This window comes from Taudactylus pleione, unplaced genomic scaffold (assembly GCF_031769625.1).
Source record: "Taudactylus pleione unplaced genomic scaffold, aTauple2 ptg001285l, whole genome shotgun sequence".
NCBI lineage: Eukaryota > Metazoa > Chordata > Amphibia > Anura > Myobatrachidae > Taudactylus > Taudactylus pleione.
This window is the reverse complement of record NW_028285685.1, coordinates 152,485-169,980: the sequence shown is the minus strand read 5'-3', so window position 1 is coordinate 169,980 and position 17,496 is coordinate 152,485. Positions and strand designations below refer to the sequence as shown.

Below are 17,496 nucleotides of genomic sequence, written 5' to 3'. Positions count from 1 at the left end.
AGCACATAAGGGGGTGAATAGTAGTACTGTGCAGCATATACTGTGGGTGAAAGGTATAATGGGGTGTATAGTAGTAATGTGCAGCATATACTGTGGGTGAGAAGTATAGGCAGCACATTGGGGGGTGTATAGTAGTACTGTGCAGCATATACTGTAGGTGAGGGGTATAGACAGCACATAAGGGGGTGTATAGTATTAATGTGCAGCATAAACTTTAGGTGAGGGGTATAGGCAGCACATAAGGGGGTGTATAGTAGTACTGTGCAGCATATACTGTGGGTGAGGGGTACAGGCAGCACATAAGGGGGTGTATAGTAGTACTGTGCAGCATATACTGTGGGTGAGGGGTATAATGGGGTGTATAGTAGTAATGTGCAGCATATACTGTGGGTAAGGGGTATAGACAGCACATAAGGGGGTGTAAAGTAGTAATGTATAGCATATACTGTGGGTGGGGGGTATAGGCAGCACATAAGGGGGTGAATAGTAGTACTGTGCAGCATATACTGTGGGTGAAAGGTATAATGGGGTGTATAGTAGTAATGTGCAGCATATACTGTGGGTGAGAAGTATAGGCAGCACATTGGGGGGTGTATAGTAGTACTGTGCAGCATATACTGTAGGTGAGGGGTATAGACAGCACATAAGGGGGTGTATAGTATTAATGTGCAGCATAAACTTTAGGTGAGGGGTATAGGCAGCACATAAGGGGGTGTATAGTAGTACTGTGCAGCATATACTGTGGGTGAGGGGTATAGGCAGCACATAAGGGGGTGTATAGTAGTACTGTGCAGCATATACTGTGGGTGAGGGGTATAATGGGGTGTATAGTAGTAATGTGCAGCATATACTGTGGGTAAGGGGTATAGACAGCACATAAGGGGGTGTACAGTAGTAATGTATAGCATATACTGTGGGTGAGGGGTATAGACAGCACATAAGGGGTGTATAGTAGTAATGTGCAGCATATACTGTGGGTGAGGGGTATAGACAGCACATAAGGGGGTGTATAGTAGTAATGTGCAGCATATACTGTGGGTGAGGGGTACAGACAGCACATAAGGGGGTGTATAGTAGTAATGTGCAGCATATACTGTGGGTGAGGGGTACAGACAGCACATAAGGGGTGTATAGTAGTAATGTGCAGCATATACTGTAGGTGAGGGGTATAGGCAGCACATAAGGGGGCGTATAGTAGTACTGTGCAGTATATACTGTAGGTGAGGGGTATAGACAGCACATAAGGGGTGTATAGTAGTAATGTGCAGTATATACTGTAGGTGAGGGGTATATACAGCACATAAGGGGTGTATAGTAGTAATGTGCAGCATACACTGTGGGTGAGGGGTATAGACAGCACATAAGGGGGTATACAGTAGTACTGTGCAGCATATACTGTAGGTGAGGGGTATAGACAGCACATAAGGGGGTGTATAGTAGTAATGTGCAGCATACACTGTGGGTGAGTGGTATAGACAGTACATAATGGGGTGTAGAGTAGTAATGTGCAGCATATACTGTGGATGAGGGGTATAGACAGCACATAAGGGGTGTATAGTAATACTGTGCAGCATGTACTGTGGGTGAGGGGTATACACAGCACATAAGGGGGTGTATAGTAGTAATGTGCAGCATATACTGTAGGTGAGGGGTATAGACAGCACATAAGGGGATGTAAAGTAGTAATGTGCAGCATATACTGTGGGTGAGGGGTGTAGGCAGCACAGACGGGGTGTAGAGTAGTAATGTGCAGCATATACTGTGGGTGAGGGGTATAGACAGCACATAAGGGGTGTATAGTAGTAATGTGCAGCATACATTGTGGGTGAGGGGTATAGACAGCACATAAGGGGGTGTATAGTAGTAATGTGCAGCATATACTGTGGGTGAGGGGTATAGACAGCACATAAGGGGGTGTATAGTAGTAATGTGCAGCATATACTGTGGGTGAGGGGTATAGACAGCACATAAGGGGGTGTATAGTAGTACTGTGCAGCATATACTGTGGGGGAGAGGTATAGGCAGCACATAAGGGGATGTATAGTAGTACTGTGCAGCATACACTGTGGGTGAGGGGTACAGACAGCACATAAGGGGTGTATAGTAGTAATGTGCAGCATACATTGTGGGTGAGGGGTATATACAGCACATAAGGGGGTGTATAGTAGTAATGTGCAGCATATACTGTGGGTGAGGGGTATAGACAGCACATAATGGGGTGTATCGTAGTAATGTGCAGCATACACTGTAGGTGAGGGGTATAGACAGCCCATAAGGGGGTGAGGGGTATAGGGCGCACATAAGGGGGTGTATAGTAGTACTGTGCAGCATACACTGTGGGTGAGGGGTATAGACAGCACATAAGGGGATGTATAGTAGTAATGTGCAGCATATAATGTAGGTGAGGAGTATAGACAGCACATAAGGGGGTGTATAGTAGTAATGTGCAGCATACACTGTGGGTGAGGGGTATAGACAGCACATAAGGGGGTGTATAGTAGTAATGTGCAGCATGTACTGTGGGTGAGGGGTATAAACAGCACATAAGGGGGTGTATAGTAGTAATGTGTGGTGAGGAGACTGGTCAGATCTCTGGGCTGAGGAGGAGAACAGGAGTATAATAGAGGCTGATGGCTCATGATGTATGAGATACACCAGAGAGTGTGGGGAGGAGACTGGTCAGATCTCTGGGCTGGTAACACAAAGTGACAGGATGTGAGGGAGAGAGCAGGAGTATAATAGGCGCTGATGGCTCCTGATGTATGAGATACACCAGAGAGTGGGGGGGGGGGGGGGGACTGGTCAGATCTCTGGGCTGGTAACACGACATGATGTGAGGGAGAGAGCAGGAGTATATTAGAGGCTGATGGCTCCTAATGTATGAGAAATACCAGAGAGTGTAGGGTGGACACTGGTCAGATCTCCGGGCTGGTAACACACAGTGACATGGTGGGAGGAGGAGTGCAGGAGTTTAATAGGGGCTGATGGCTCCTGATGTATGAGATACACCAGAGAGTGCGGGGAGGAGACTGGTCAGACCTCTGGGCTGGTAACACGAGATGATGTGAGGGGGAGAGCAGGAGTATAATAGGGGCTGATGACTTCTGACTCCGCAACTGGGCAGTTACATTTTCTTTATTAGTCTGTACTGACAGAGCAGGGTGTAGGATAAGACATTATTGTAGTGATTGAGCAACTGTAATAAGTGTTTTTTCCTCACCTGTGCTGATATCTGTAGGGATTTCCTCATGCTTATACTGCAGATTACTCATCACATACGTCTCTTGTTCTCCCTCTGTATTTTCAGCCTTCATATCAGTCACATACGTCTCTTCTTCTCCCTCTACATCTTCTGCCTTCATATCAGTCACATACGTCTCTTCTTCTCCCTCTATATCTTCTGCCTTCATATCAGTCACATACGTCTCTTCTTCTCCCTCTACATCTTCTGCCTTCATATCAGTCACATACGCCTCTTCTTCTCCCTCTATATCTTCTGCCTTCATATCAGTCACATAAGCCTCTTCTTCTCCCTCTACATCATCTGCCTTCATATCAGTCACATACGCCTCTTCTTCTCCCTCTATATCTTCTGCCTTCATATCAGTCACATACGTCTCTTCTTCTCCCTTTATATCTTCTGCCTTATTATCAGTCACATACGTCTCTTCTTCTCCCTCTTTATCTTCTGCCTTCATATAAGTCACATACGTCTCTTCTTCTCCCTTTATATCTTCTGCCTTTATATTAGCCAGACTTTCACCCTAAGTAACCCACAAAACAAGAAAATAACATTTAAAAAATGTCAGAAATTAATTCACATTAAGTAAAAGAGTTATGGTTAATAATACACACACAGTTTCTGTAAGGATCATATAGTGACAGTCACTTTGGTATATTGGTGATACTATAAATCCATCTACCTGATGATCCTGTGGGATCCTGTGATTCTCCTCTGTACAATACTGTAAATACAGAGGACGGGGACATCTCTCTGGGGTATGTCTGAAATTGGGTCCATCTGTAGGAGACACAGTGACTTAGTACATTGTATATATGTGATTATCAGATGATGTGTGTATATAGGGGGCACCCATACCTGCTCGACCGTGTACAATAAATGACAGTCTCGTCTTACCCAGTGATGTGAGGGGCCGATGTTTCTCCATCATCACATCCTTGTTCAGACCCCTGTATTCCTCTATATACTTCCCCTCCTGCATGGAGACATAGACAGTGACATCCAGACACCTTATAGGAACCTGACACACACAATGATACAGTCATTACCCAGACACATCCCCTGGTGTTACTGTATAATGTCCCATTTCCAGCATCACCCAGACACATCCCCTGGTGTTAGTGTATAATGTCCCATTTCCAGCAGTCACCTCTCCAGTCATCACCCAGACACATGCCCTGGCGTTACTGTATAATGTCCCATTCCCAGCAGTCACCTCTCCAGCCATCACCCAGACACATCCCCTGGTGTTACTGTATAATGTCCCATTCCCAGCAGTCACCTCTCCAGTCATCAACCTGACACATCCCCTGGTGTTACTGTATAATGTCTCATTCCCAGCAGTCACCTCTCCAGTCATCACCCACACACATCCCCTGGTGTTACTGTATAATGTCCTATTCCCAGCAGTCACCTCCCCAGTCATTACACAGACACATCCCCTGGAGTTACTGTATAATGTCCTATTCCCAGCAGTCACCTCTCCAGTCATCACCCAGACACATCCCCTGGTGTTACTGTATAATGTCCCATTCCCAGCAGTCACCTCTCCAGTCAGTAGCTGAATAATCCTTTTGGTGAGTTCCAGGATTTTCTGGTCATTGTCTCTCTCATGTATCAGTGAGTAAGGTGGAGGCACCGTGATGGGGCTCTGGGTCCTGCTCAGTCCTCCTGACACACAGGGACGGCTGCTGGGTGTCTGACACTCACTGGATGTCTTCTTCACTACTGTGTAATCCTTTTGAGATATCAATAAAAGGGTACAATTATACTCATGGAGCTGTTTACTTAGGTGTCATCAGTGCACAATATGCAAGATGGGTCAGTCTTACAAATAAAACCCCTATCCTATCTGTAACCGTTTACCATATATAGGAAAGTGGACAGAATATACCACATCTCCTGCCATCTTGTGATAGAAAAGAAACTAAACATGATACCAGTGAGCAATGTGATATATCCCAGCTACTGTGAGTATTGATGCACTGATAATATGTATGTCTCTATATTATTACTATAGATATGTGATGTCACTGTGATACTCACAGATCCCTTCAACTCCCCAGTTATATATCTGTCATAACTATAGATATAAATGATGTCACTGTGACAGTAACAGATCAGTTTAGCTCCCCAGTCATGTCCATGTATTACTATAGATATAAGTAATGTCACTGTAATACTCCCAGATCCTCACCTCCCCAGTTATGTCCCTGTATTACTATAGATATAAGTGATGTCACTGTGACACCCCCAGATCCTCTCACCTCCCCAGTCATGTCCCTGTATTATTACTATAAAGTGATGTCACTGTGACACTCCAAGATCCCCTCACCTCCCCAGTCATGTCCCTGTATTATTACTATAGATATAAGTGATGTCACTGACACCCAGATCCCCTCACTTTCCCAGTCATGCCCCTGTATTATTATTATAGATATAAGTTATGTCACTGTGACAGTCCCAGATCCCCTCACCTCCCCAGTAATATCCCTATATTATTACTATAGATATAAGTGATGTCACTGGGATACTCCCAGACCCTCTCACCTCCCCAGTCATGTCCCTGTATTATTACTATAGATATGTGATGTCACTGTGACATTCCCAGATCCCCTCACCTCCCCAGTCATGTCCCTGTATCATTACTATAGATATGTGATGTCACTGTGACACTCCCAGATCCCCTCACCTCCCCAGTCATGGCCCTGTATTATTACTATAGATATAAGTGAAGTCACTGTGACATTCCCAGGCCTTTCTTACCTCCCCAGTCATGTCCCTGTATTATTAGTATAGATATAAGTGATGTCACTGTGACACTCCCAAATCCCCTCACCTTACCTCATGTCCCTGTATTATAACTATAGCTATAATTAATGTCACTGTGACACTCCCAAATCCCCTCACCTCCCCAGTCATGTCCCTGTACTATTAGTATGGATATAAGTGATGTCACTGACACTCCCAGATCCCCTCACCTTATCAGTCATGTCCCTGTAGATCTATAGATATACAGTCAGGTGCATAAATATTGGGACATTGACAGAATTCTCATATTTTGGCCTCTATTCACCACCACAATGGCTTTTAAATGAAACAAACAAGATGTGCTTTAACTGCAGACTTTCAGATTTAATTTGAGGGTAATTACATCCAAATCAGGTTAACGGTGTAGGAATTACAACGGTGTCTATATGTGCCTCCCACTTTTTAAGGGGCCAAGAGTAATGGGACAAACTAAACAATCCTAAATCAAACTTTCACTTTTTAATACTTTGTTGCAAATCCTTTGCAGGCAATTACAGCCTGAAGTCTGGAACGTATAGACATCACCAGACGCTGGGTTTCATCCCTGGTGATGCTCTGCCAGGCCTCTACTGCAAATGTCTTCAGTTCCTGCTTGTTCTTGGGGTATTTTCCCTTCAGTTTTGTCTTCATCAAGTGAAATGCATGTTCAATCGGATTCAGGTCAGGGGATTGACTTGGCCATTGCATAACATTCCACTTTTTAGCCTTAAAAAACTCTTTGGTTGCTTTTGCAGTATGCTTCGGGTCATTGTCCATCTGCACTGTGAAGTGCCGTCCAATGAGTTCTGAAGCATTTGACTGAATATGAGCATATAATATTGCCCGAAACACTTCAGAATTCATTCTGCTGCTTTTGTCAGCAGTCACATCATCAATAAATAGAAGGGAACCAGTTCCATTGGCAGCCATACATGCCCACACCATGACACTACCACCACCATGCTTCACTGATGAGGTGGTATGTTTTGGATCATGAGCAGTTCCTTTCCTTCTCCATACCCTTCGCTTCCCATCACTCTGGTACAAGTTGATCTTTGTCTCATCTGTCCATAGGATGTTGTTCCAGAACTGTAATGGCTTTTTTAGATGTTGTTTGGCAAACTCTAATCTGGTCTTCCTGTTTTTGAGGCTCACCAATGGTTTACATCTTGTGGTGAACCCTCTATATTCACACTTGTGAAATCTTCTCTTGATTGTTGACTTTGACACATACACACCTACCTCCTGGAGAGTGTTCTTGATTTGGCCAACTGTTGTGAACGGGTTTTTCTTCACCAGGGAAATAATTCTACTGCCATCCACCACAGTTGATTTCCGTGGTCTTCCGGGTCTTTTGGTGTTGCTGAGCTCTCCGATGCGTTCTTTCTTTTTAAGAATGTTCCAAACAGTTGATTTGGCCACACCTAATGTTTTTGCTATCTCTCTGATGGGTTTGTTTTGATTTTTCAGCCTAATGATGGCTTGCTTCACTGATAGTGACAGCTCTTTGGATCTCATATTGAGAGTCGACAGCAACTGATTCCAAATGCAAATGTCACACCAAGAATCAACTCGACCTTTTACCTGCTTAATTGATAATGAAATAACGAGGGAATAGCCCACACCTGTCCATGAAATAGCTTTTGAGTTGATAGTCCCATTACTTTTGGCCCCTTAAAAAGTGGGAGGCACATACAGAAACCGTTGTAATTCCTACACCGTTCACCTGATTTGGATGTAATTACCCTCAAATTAAATCTGAAAGTCTGCAGTTAAAGCACATCTTGTTTGTTTTATTTCAAAGCCGTTGTGGTGGTGAATAGAGGCCAAAATATGAGAATTCTGTCAATGTCCCAATATTTATGCACCTGACTGTATGTATCACAGAGAAGAGGTGAGGCGTATAACACCTGTGCACTCCCAAGTATGCAACACAAACAGCCCATAAAATGGTACTGAGTAGCACACCGCTGTATGTGACTGACCTCACAAATACTTTGATTTATATAAGTGAGATACACAGAAAAACGCCCCTCCCCCACACACCTGCCCGGGCCGTAGGAGAAGGAAAGGGATAGGTATAAGCTGACAGTAAGTAGAACTAAGTCACAGACAGGCAGCACTAGCAAAAGTCTCATACAATACAGAGAAGATATACTCACTGCACCTTTTGCTACAATCAACCGCCCAGATTCAGTGTCTGGGATGGCTATAGCGCTGTGTACACTGTCCTTTAGCAGGGGAGAGGTACACAGGGGGACCGGACCACTTGAACCGCCTGGGAGATCTGCGATGCTTTGCCAAAAGAAGATGGCCGCCAGAGACCTCAGAGGAGGAGTGGCCGCAAGATAAGAGCAGCACAGCGACGCCAGCACACAAGAGCGAAGGCGCGCTGAGCTGAGGGGAGGAGCCGCTAGACAGCGAAGGCTGCCTCCCCTGGCTAGCAATTAACCCCAGAGTTGCCGGTTCCCGCTGCCAGCCTGACACCCTGGTGGTCTAGCGGTCATGCGGGGCATGCCTCCTCAGAGACCGGAGGCATCCGACTGCATTTAGTAACCGCGGGCCACCACACTCGGCGACCCGCGGCTTACCTGATTCCCAGCGCTTCCGGCAGCAGTCGAAGGGAGTCCCCAGAGCCCGGCTAGTACAGACTCTGGTGTCCCGCCGCGATCCCCAGATCTGTACTGGCGTCGCGGCGCCAGCGGGGTGTAAGAGAGGCAGCATAAGCGTCCTAATGGACAGTCTGATGCTGCCACTCTGAAGAGTGTAAAAAACAAGAAAAAATAAAAACGTTTCTTCTTTAAAGATAAGCTTAGGGGCTGCTCCTGCAGGGTGACCCGACTCCAGCCGGGCACCAACTAAAACTGAGGTGTCTGTGGCTCGGGGGCGGGGTATAGAGGATGGACCCAAGTGCATCCTGGGAGCAGGAAAAGCTTTAACTGCGTGGTGCCCGTGGATCCAGATCCAGCTATACCCCCAAGGTCAACCCTGTGGACCCCCTATGGACCCTGAAGTAGAAATCGTTCATTACACTTTAAAAAATCTGACAGATAATTGTTCATAAAATCGTTGGTAACAAAATCGTTGTGTGTGTATGCAGCTTTAGAGGTCGATCCAATTAGCCGTGATGATGTCACCAGTGCAAGTCATCGCGGCAATGGCCGCACTTACGGCAGCCCGAATTTGCGTAATTTTGTTCGCAGCCCCGTAGGGCTGCGAGCAAAATCCTGCGAATTTGGGCTCAGTGTGGGCCGCGAAGGGTGCGAGATGCCGGTCTGTTGCTGGCGTTTTTTTAATTACATTTTCAAATATCTAAAAAAAATGTTTTACTCGTTCTCATTATGGGGTATTGTGTGTAGAATTTTGAGGGCAAAAATTTAGTTATTCCATTTTGGAATAAGACTGTAACATAACAAAATGTGGAAAAATTTGAAGTGTTGTGAATATTTTCCGGATGCACTGTAGATAAAAGTGATGTCACTGTGACACTCCTATATCCCCTTCACCTTCCTTTTCATGTCCCTGTATTATTAGTATAGGTAATAGTGATGTCACTGTGAAACTCCCAGATTCCCTCACCTCCCCAGTCATGAACCTGTATTGTATAGGTAATAGTGATGTCACTGTGAAACTCCCAGATTCCCTCACCTCCCCAGTCATGAACCTGTATTGTATAGGTAAAAGTGATGTCACTGTGACACTCCCAGATCCTCTCACCTCCCCAGTCAGCAGGTAGATGATCTCCAGGGTGAGATCTATTATTCTCTCAGTCATGTGACTCTTGTCATTGTCCATCCTCAGTAATTTATACAGGACTCTCACGTGAAGTCTAGTGTAGACTCTCTGGTTCCTTACAGCTGAATTATCTAAGAATGAAAATATTATTTACAATAAATATCAGAGTACATGTCACATACTCAGATAGGAAACACCATGTGACCAGTAAGCCCTCCTCCCCGAGCTATGGAGATCTGGTCAGTGTTTCTCAGATCCAGCTACATAAGGCGCCTCAGACGCAGTCACACAATCCTATGTTGCTAAGGACAAACCACCACAACTGGCGGCTGGGGGCTAGAATTAGCCGGCTGACAATTCTTTGCAGTTTAAACCCGGAAATATAAAACGGTAAGGTCCCAGGAGCATTGTTCCTCCCAGACACTTCTTTTATTCAAATTGCTCAACTTTAATTTTGTTACAAAGGGATTAATTAAAGAGAATTATTATTTATGGCTTTTGTTATATCATTCCACAAAATTTTAGATTGTCATGCCCACAATCACATTAAGAGGAGAATTCAATTAGACACGATATGCTTCTTTTTCATGAAAAATGGCCTATGATGCAAATATATACTTATCACGCAATCCTATTAGATGCGTTTTTCACGGGTGCGAATTCTACATAACTTTTTTTGCGACTTTATTATAACCTCCTAAGCAGGTGAAAAGTTGGGGAAAATCCCTATATAAAGGAAAAATGTCAGGACTTAGTTAAGAAACAATGGGACACCCTCCTTAAGGACTTATTTGGCAATATGAATTTTTTAAATAACGCAACTTACCCAATAATGATATGTCATTTTTGGAGTGATAAATTGCAAAGTGGAGGAAAATTGCATAATTGATGTGTACTGTACAGTCCCTTCTCCCCTATATAATAATACCACGTATCAGTGTGTGATGAGAGCTGTATTATTCCCCCTCATATATCACTGTACAGTCCCTTCTCCCCTATATAATAATACCACGTATCAGTGTGTGATGAGAGCTGTATTATTCCCCCTCATATATCACTGTACAGTCCCTTCTCCCCTATATAATAATACCACGTATCAGTGTGTGATGAGAGCTGTATTATTCCCCCTCATATATCACTGTACGGTCCCCACCCCTATATAATAGTAATACCACATATCAGTGTGTGCTGGAAGCTGTGTGATTCCACCTCATACAACACTGTACATAGGCCCTCATTCAGAGCCGCTCGCTAGCGGCAGTACGCTCGTTCCGAGCGATGTTCGCACATCTGCGCATGCGTACGGTTTTTAGTACGCATGCGCGAACCAGTCAGTGCGGCCGCAAATCGTTTGTACGCTATGTAGCGAGTACCTGCTTTTTTGAGTGACAGAATGAGGCGTATGTGGGTGGTAACAGGGGAAGGTGCTTGAAAACGGGGGAGTGGAATTCGAACGCAGGCGTGCTTAAAGGTCAAAACGGGCGTTTTAAGGGAGTGCATAATTAATACAGCAGCGTCATTGACCACGTCACTTGTTTTTTTTTAACTCAGAACTGCTCGCAAAATAGCGGTTGAAAACACCAACCACAAGAATAGCGAGCAGTTCATACGCTGTACGATGTACTCGATTAATCTAATAAATAGCGGACATGACGTATGGTGCGTGCGGCCAGGGGGCGTTTTTATCAAATAAACGAGCGTATGTTTTGCTCGCTCGTTCAGACTTAGAGGTGTGAACAGACTGCAATGTGCGAACGGATCATTTGAATAGCCACCCCTTGTTTTTGAACGAACGACCGCAAATAGCGAACGGCTCTGAATCAGGCCCATAGTCTCCTCTCCCCTATATAATAATAATACCACACTGATATGTGTGTGCTGGGAGCTGTGTTATTCCCCCTCATATATCACTGGACAGTCCCATCTCCCCTATATAGTAACAATACCACATATCAATGTGTGCTGGGAGCTGTGTTATTTCCCCTCATATATCACTATACGGTCCCCTCCCCTATATAATAATAAACAAGAGATATGGTAAGAACTTACCTTTGTTATCTCTGTTTCTACGAAGTCCATAGGGTCCACAGGGTTGAACTTGGGGTATAGGTTGGGAAACAAATCCGGGCACCACGCAGTTAAAGCTTTTAGCTCCCAGGATGCACTTGGGTCCACTCTCCCTATAACCCCACCCCCCAGCCAGAGGCACCTCAGTTTGTAAGTAGCCAAAGGCCGGAGGAGGAGAGAAAAAGAGAGAGAAAACTGGAACACTCTAGAACCATACTCACAGAAAAGGAGACGGGAAACCGGTGACCAGTAACACAGCCCATATGAAGCCAGGTGCGTCAGGGTGGGCGCCCTGTGGACCCTATGGACTTCGTAGAAACAGAGATAACAAAAGGTAAGTTCTTACCATATCTCTTGTTTTCTACTTCAGGGTCCATAGGGGGTCCACAGGGTTGACCTTGGGGATGTCCCAAAGCAGTTCAACCAAGGGTGGGGACGCTCCTGTGCTGAGAGGAGAATCCGTCGCCAAAAAGGAAGCATCCTGAGAGGCAAAGGAAACCAATGCCTAGAACCTTAAAAAGGTATGGACAGAAAACCACGTGAACACCTAGTAAGGCAAAACAGCCGAGGCGCCACAACGAGCCGCCCACGAGGGTTACATGGCCCGAGAAAAAACAAGCCTCAACGACAGAAATGCCTACCCATGGGTAGGCCCCTGAGGAAGACATACGAGGCCATCCAGCCAACATTTCATTATAGGCCGGCCATCGTTTCCTGTGAAAACCAGAAACCGCAGACCACCAATAAGGAGTCCGATTACCATAAGGAACTTGAACGGATCATATAAAGCCAAAGAGGCCGGACCACAGTCAATGAGGCCACACCAGCCGAGAAGACTGGGGACTGAATGGCCGTACCATAAGTTCCAGAATAATATGGAACCTAAAAACCACATTAAGAAGAAACACAGGGCGAGAGCAACTCACACCCTGACATGATGCCCTCCAGAAGAGGGAGCCACATGAGAACGCTCCCAATTCAGACACTCTCCTGGTTGATTTAAACACCCTGAGAGAGAGAAAGCTTAAACAATAGACCATGTAATGGCTATCACAACCAGCGGTTCCATTGACTGTCCCCAGAGGGAACAAAGAACCACTACTAACTCCCCAGGAGTCCCTAGGGAGGACAAGTGGAGGCATAATCCAGAAAACACTCCAAAGGATGAACTGGATACCAGAGCGGAGCAATTCCATATCTTAACCATACCGACAGTGTAGAGATCCGCACTGTCAGGAAGGCCAGGCCAAGGGTGAAACCCAAGCCAGCCGGAAGGAATGCCAGAATATCTGAAAATCCTGGACACCGGAGGATCGTATCGACAGGTACGATACCATAAGAATTATGTATGCCACAGTCTGTGGTAGATCCCAGCAAAGTCTGGCCTATCTGCTCTAAACATCTCAATGAAGACAGAGCCAGGGAAGCCCTAGGACCACAGTAGGGGCGCAGTCAAAGACAAACGATCCAGGTCCAGGGAAAAACAAGGACCCTGAGACAACAGGTCCAGATAGTGAAGCAGTAGGAACGGAGTATCGATGAGGAGACTCCGAAAATCTTAGTACCAGTGATGTCTGGGACGAACTGGAGCCCCCAGAAGGAAAGCCCCTCCGTCTCGAATTAAACTTCCGAAGACCTCGAGGAAGAAGGGAGACCGGAGGACACAGGTACACAAAGTGGAAGGACCACTTCACTGACAAAGAGTCACTGAAGGTAGCTTCAGTACTCCTGGAGCTGGACTGTAACACCGGTAATGTGTGATCAAGTCAGAAGGCCATGAGGATCAATCCCCTCAGGGAGGCCCCCTCTGCTCACCAGGAGCTGAAACCTCTCTTGGAGAAGAGACTAGTCCCCGGGATGCACGTCGCGACGGCTGAGGAAGCCCGCTTCCCAATGGAGAGCTCCGGGAATAAACACTGCAGAGTTGGCCAGGAGAAGACCCTTGGACTATGTCAGAATGGATGACATACCTGACATTGCCACCCAACTACCAGTGTTGCCTAGATGGAAGTCACTGTTGTGACACTGTCAGACTGAACCTATTCAGGTTTACCGTGACATATGGGTTAGGCCAGAGTGAAGGTCCAAGACAGCCTAAAGTATCAACAAGTTAAGTGGCAGGGCAGAAACGACAGACGTCCAACTGCCCCGAAACGAATGCGGACCAGACACTGTCTGTAGCAAAGAACACCCTGGACGAGATGGCCATAGCCACCCGGACAGAGACCAACTTGCCTCCGGAGAAAGTATCATCGTTCGAACAGCGATCCGATGGGAAAAACTCGATCCATCTGGAGGGGAGTCAATTATGGCAAGGCCTGGAATGGAACTGAGCACATTCCACCCTACCAAAAGGTAGACACTCTGGTAGACCGCGCATCACAAAGAGTAATGACATATGTCGAATGCGTAGATATCCGCACACTCCAAGTTGAAGAGTGGAGATCTTATCTTACGCCAGAAAAATTCTCAGAGTCTGAGAATCCAGCAGTGCTCCCAGATGAAGAAAACCCTGTGAGGGATGTAGGGAGGACTTTTTCTCCGTTGACTTATTATCTGTGCCGAGAAGAAGCCACGGTTATCCTGACCTGGCGGTAAAGTACCTTGGTGATCCTGCTAAAAGCAGGAGACCGTCCAGAGAAAGGAGCATTCGGATACCCTGAACAGGTGAACTGTCAGAAAATCCATAAGGCTGGTAAACCCCGGTGGAGTTGAGGACAGTCCCAAAAGGCAGAGCCCGAAAATTACAAGTGTTGCTGTGGCACAGCAAACCTGAACCCATGCTGACGAGAGGGCTCTGTACGTACCCGTAGGTACGTATCCTGAATACTCAGATATACCCTAAAATCCCCAGGTTCCAAACGTCATATGATGGAGCATGGACGATTCCACCTGAGTCCAGGCACCGTTGGAATCTGATTCAGGGATTTGAGACAGGAGTATAGGCAAATGAGGACCAGTCGGTCACCGCCCCAGAAAGAAAGTAGAACAACCAGTCCCTCACTGAGATAGTGAAATAGCTCTGCTTACCACAAAGACTGTATAGCTTTCTGGGATTGTAAGGCCCTGATCAGGTCTGAAGAAGGGCCCGTGTAGCAATGCCTGTGAGGAGGCTGCCTGAGCAATGAGAGGCCGTTGAGAATCAGTACCTCACTCTGGAAATTCCCCAGATGTAGACCTGTCCCGTCAGGCTGAGGGTATATCCTCAGGTGTAGAAACAGGGTCGTCCGGAAGTCCAGGACTGCTCAGTACTGGATATGGTGGCCCCCATGGAGGCCGACAGCCTAGGAAAAAACAGGCCTTTAGGCTGACCCTGAGGACAAAAAGACTTAACAGAGTTAGTCCGAATGTAGTGGGAGTAGCTAAAGACGGTATCTCTCCATTAGTGATACTGCCAATGATGCAACGATCTTGTCAGGACCAAACAAGATCTTCCCCATGGAAGGAGTGTGCACCTCTGCTTTCCCATAACGCAGCCATAGGGTACTGCGGCGGATACAGACGCCGCCGAAACCCTGAAAGTTAGAAGACCGGCATCCCATGAGGTAATCCCACATATGACCACTGCATATTTTATGTGAGCGGCAAAAGATATTTGAACCTCAGACGTGTTGGAGGGGAAAAACATCACAAAAGCATCACCATGCGATGGCCATGGTAGGACGGGCAACAGGCCCTGAAAACGAGTACATTGATTTCAGGCAAAGTTACCACCTACGGATCCGTAAAATCCGTCCAGGCTGGGATGGGAGGCGTATTAATGCCTGTAACCCGATGATTAACATACAAATCCATCCCAGAAGGGGATTTCCATTACTTGTGAGGACCCTCAGGGAATGGGAAACAGGAGGCCTTTGTGACTCCTCGTATCTGGCGACAGCCAGACTCCCGCTATGAGATCCACCCGCTGGGCAGAAAACGGGAGATGTATGATACAGGTGCAGGATCGACATTCTCTATATCCAGAATGAACCTGGCTACCAGCCCCAAAGCAGGGATAATAATACTTGAAATCGGCTCCCCCCATGTGAGAGGGAAAGAGCCGAATATACCATCCAGTTCACGGCAGAGCCACTGGTCAGTAACCACAGGGCGTATATCACGCCAATTAGTATTTCGTATAAAACGACATCCACCAGGGTGGCCGTTGTGGTAATCCCTGCAAGGGGAATGACAGACCGATGTGGTATCGGAGGTAATTCATGTACTGTGAAAAACCCCGGCGGGGAGCGACAGTCTGTTGCACAGGGGTAAATTGCAAGAAATTGCGAGATACCCCGAGTTCAAAAGGGCAGTATGGTGAAGTAACTCCAAGCGAGTGACGACAATGGGGCCCGCCCGGCGATCCTCAAAGGAGAGGATCCTGAGAAATAAACCGCCCTTTAAGGGGGTCGTGCAAGGGGCCCCGCACCAGATGGTGCCGCATACATAAACCTTTCTGAGTTAAAATCCTCCGCACTAATTCCTGCAGGCTATGACTTGCAGGATAGCAATAATGGGTGCAGTATCGTGTGCAATCTCCTGGTCAGATATATCTGACTATCTTGACGGAAATATTAAGCAGCGCCATACCGGTCCTGACTGACGCTAAGATTAGCTGCAGGGACCCATTATCAGCGTATGCAACTCACAGTTCCATCTAAAATATGGCAACGTGCAGCACGCAACAGTATGTGACAAACCTCACAGATATTAACAAATATATATATGTGAGGTCTCAGAACCACCCCAGGTACACCTGTATTAGGGCAGATAAAGAAAAGGGATAGATATACACTGACAGGTGAGAGAAAAAGCAGACAGTCAACACTAGCATAAGTCACATACAATGCAGAAAAATATATATACATACATTTGCATGACATATAATATACTGCACAATGTCGCTACATTCAACTGCCCAGATTCAGTGTCTGGGAAGGCTATAGCGCTGTGTACACTCACCCAAAATGGCCAGGTACGCAGGGGGACTGGGCTCACTGACATCCTAAGAGTTCTGCAGCACCACAGAGAGAAAATGGCCACTGGAGACCTCAGAAGAAGCGTGGCCCGCGGAGGAAGCAGCTCAGCGACGCCAGACTGTAGTATTGAAAGGCGCGCTGAGCTGGAGCCGCTAGACAGGGAAGGCTTCCTCCCCTGGCTAGCAATTAACCCCCCCGGGATGCCGGCTCCCGCTGCCGCTATAATCCCTGGTGGGCTGTGGACACGCGGGGTATGCCTCCATGGAGGGGGAGCCCGCCGCCACCGCTAGCGCCTCCGGTCTGTCCCCAGAGACCGGAGGCATAAGGCTGCATATTCACACGTGGATCACCGCAAGCGGTGACCACGCGACTTACCTGCTCCCTGTCGATCCGGCAGCAGCCCAGGGATTCCTCCAGAGCCCGGCTAGTACAGACTCTGGGGTCCCGCTGCGATCCCCAGATCTGTACTGGCGTCGCAGCGCCGGCGGGGTGTAGGAGCGGCAGCTCAGACGTCCATTGGACAGTCTGATGCTGCCGCTCTGAAGAGTAGTAAAAAATTATAAAAAAAAACTCTTTTAAGCTTAGGGGCTGCTAAGCAGCCCCCCTGCAGTAACGGTGACCCAACTCCGGCCGGGCACCAACTTAAACTGAGGTGCCTCTGGCTGGGGGGTGGGGTTATAGGGAGAGTGGACCCAAGTGCAT

General features: G+C 46.8%; 1 protein-coding gene across 1 annotated transcript in view; it reads right to left on the bottom strand.

The window, feature by feature from the left end:
• Positions 1-17,496, bottom strand: part of LOC148443391 (uncharacterized) — an 89,136-nt gene that overhangs the window by 3,008 nt on the left and 68,632 nt on the right. Inside the window, exons 12-17 of the mRNA XM_088462892.1 lie at positions 10,593-10,680; positions 9,749-9,897; positions 4,788-4,979; positions 4,139-4,262; positions 3,924-4,021; positions 3,221-3,764 (exon numbers count right to left, since the gene is read on the bottom strand). Of these exons, the coding sequence (XP_088319018.1) occupies positions 3,221-3,764; positions 3,924-4,021; positions 4,139-4,262; positions 4,788-4,979; positions 9,749-9,897; positions 10,593-10,680 (1,195 nt within the window). The remainder of the gene's footprint in view (positions 1-3,220; positions 3,765-3,923; positions 4,022-4,138; positions 4,263-4,787; positions 4,980-9,748; positions 9,898-10,592; positions 10,681-17,496) is intronic.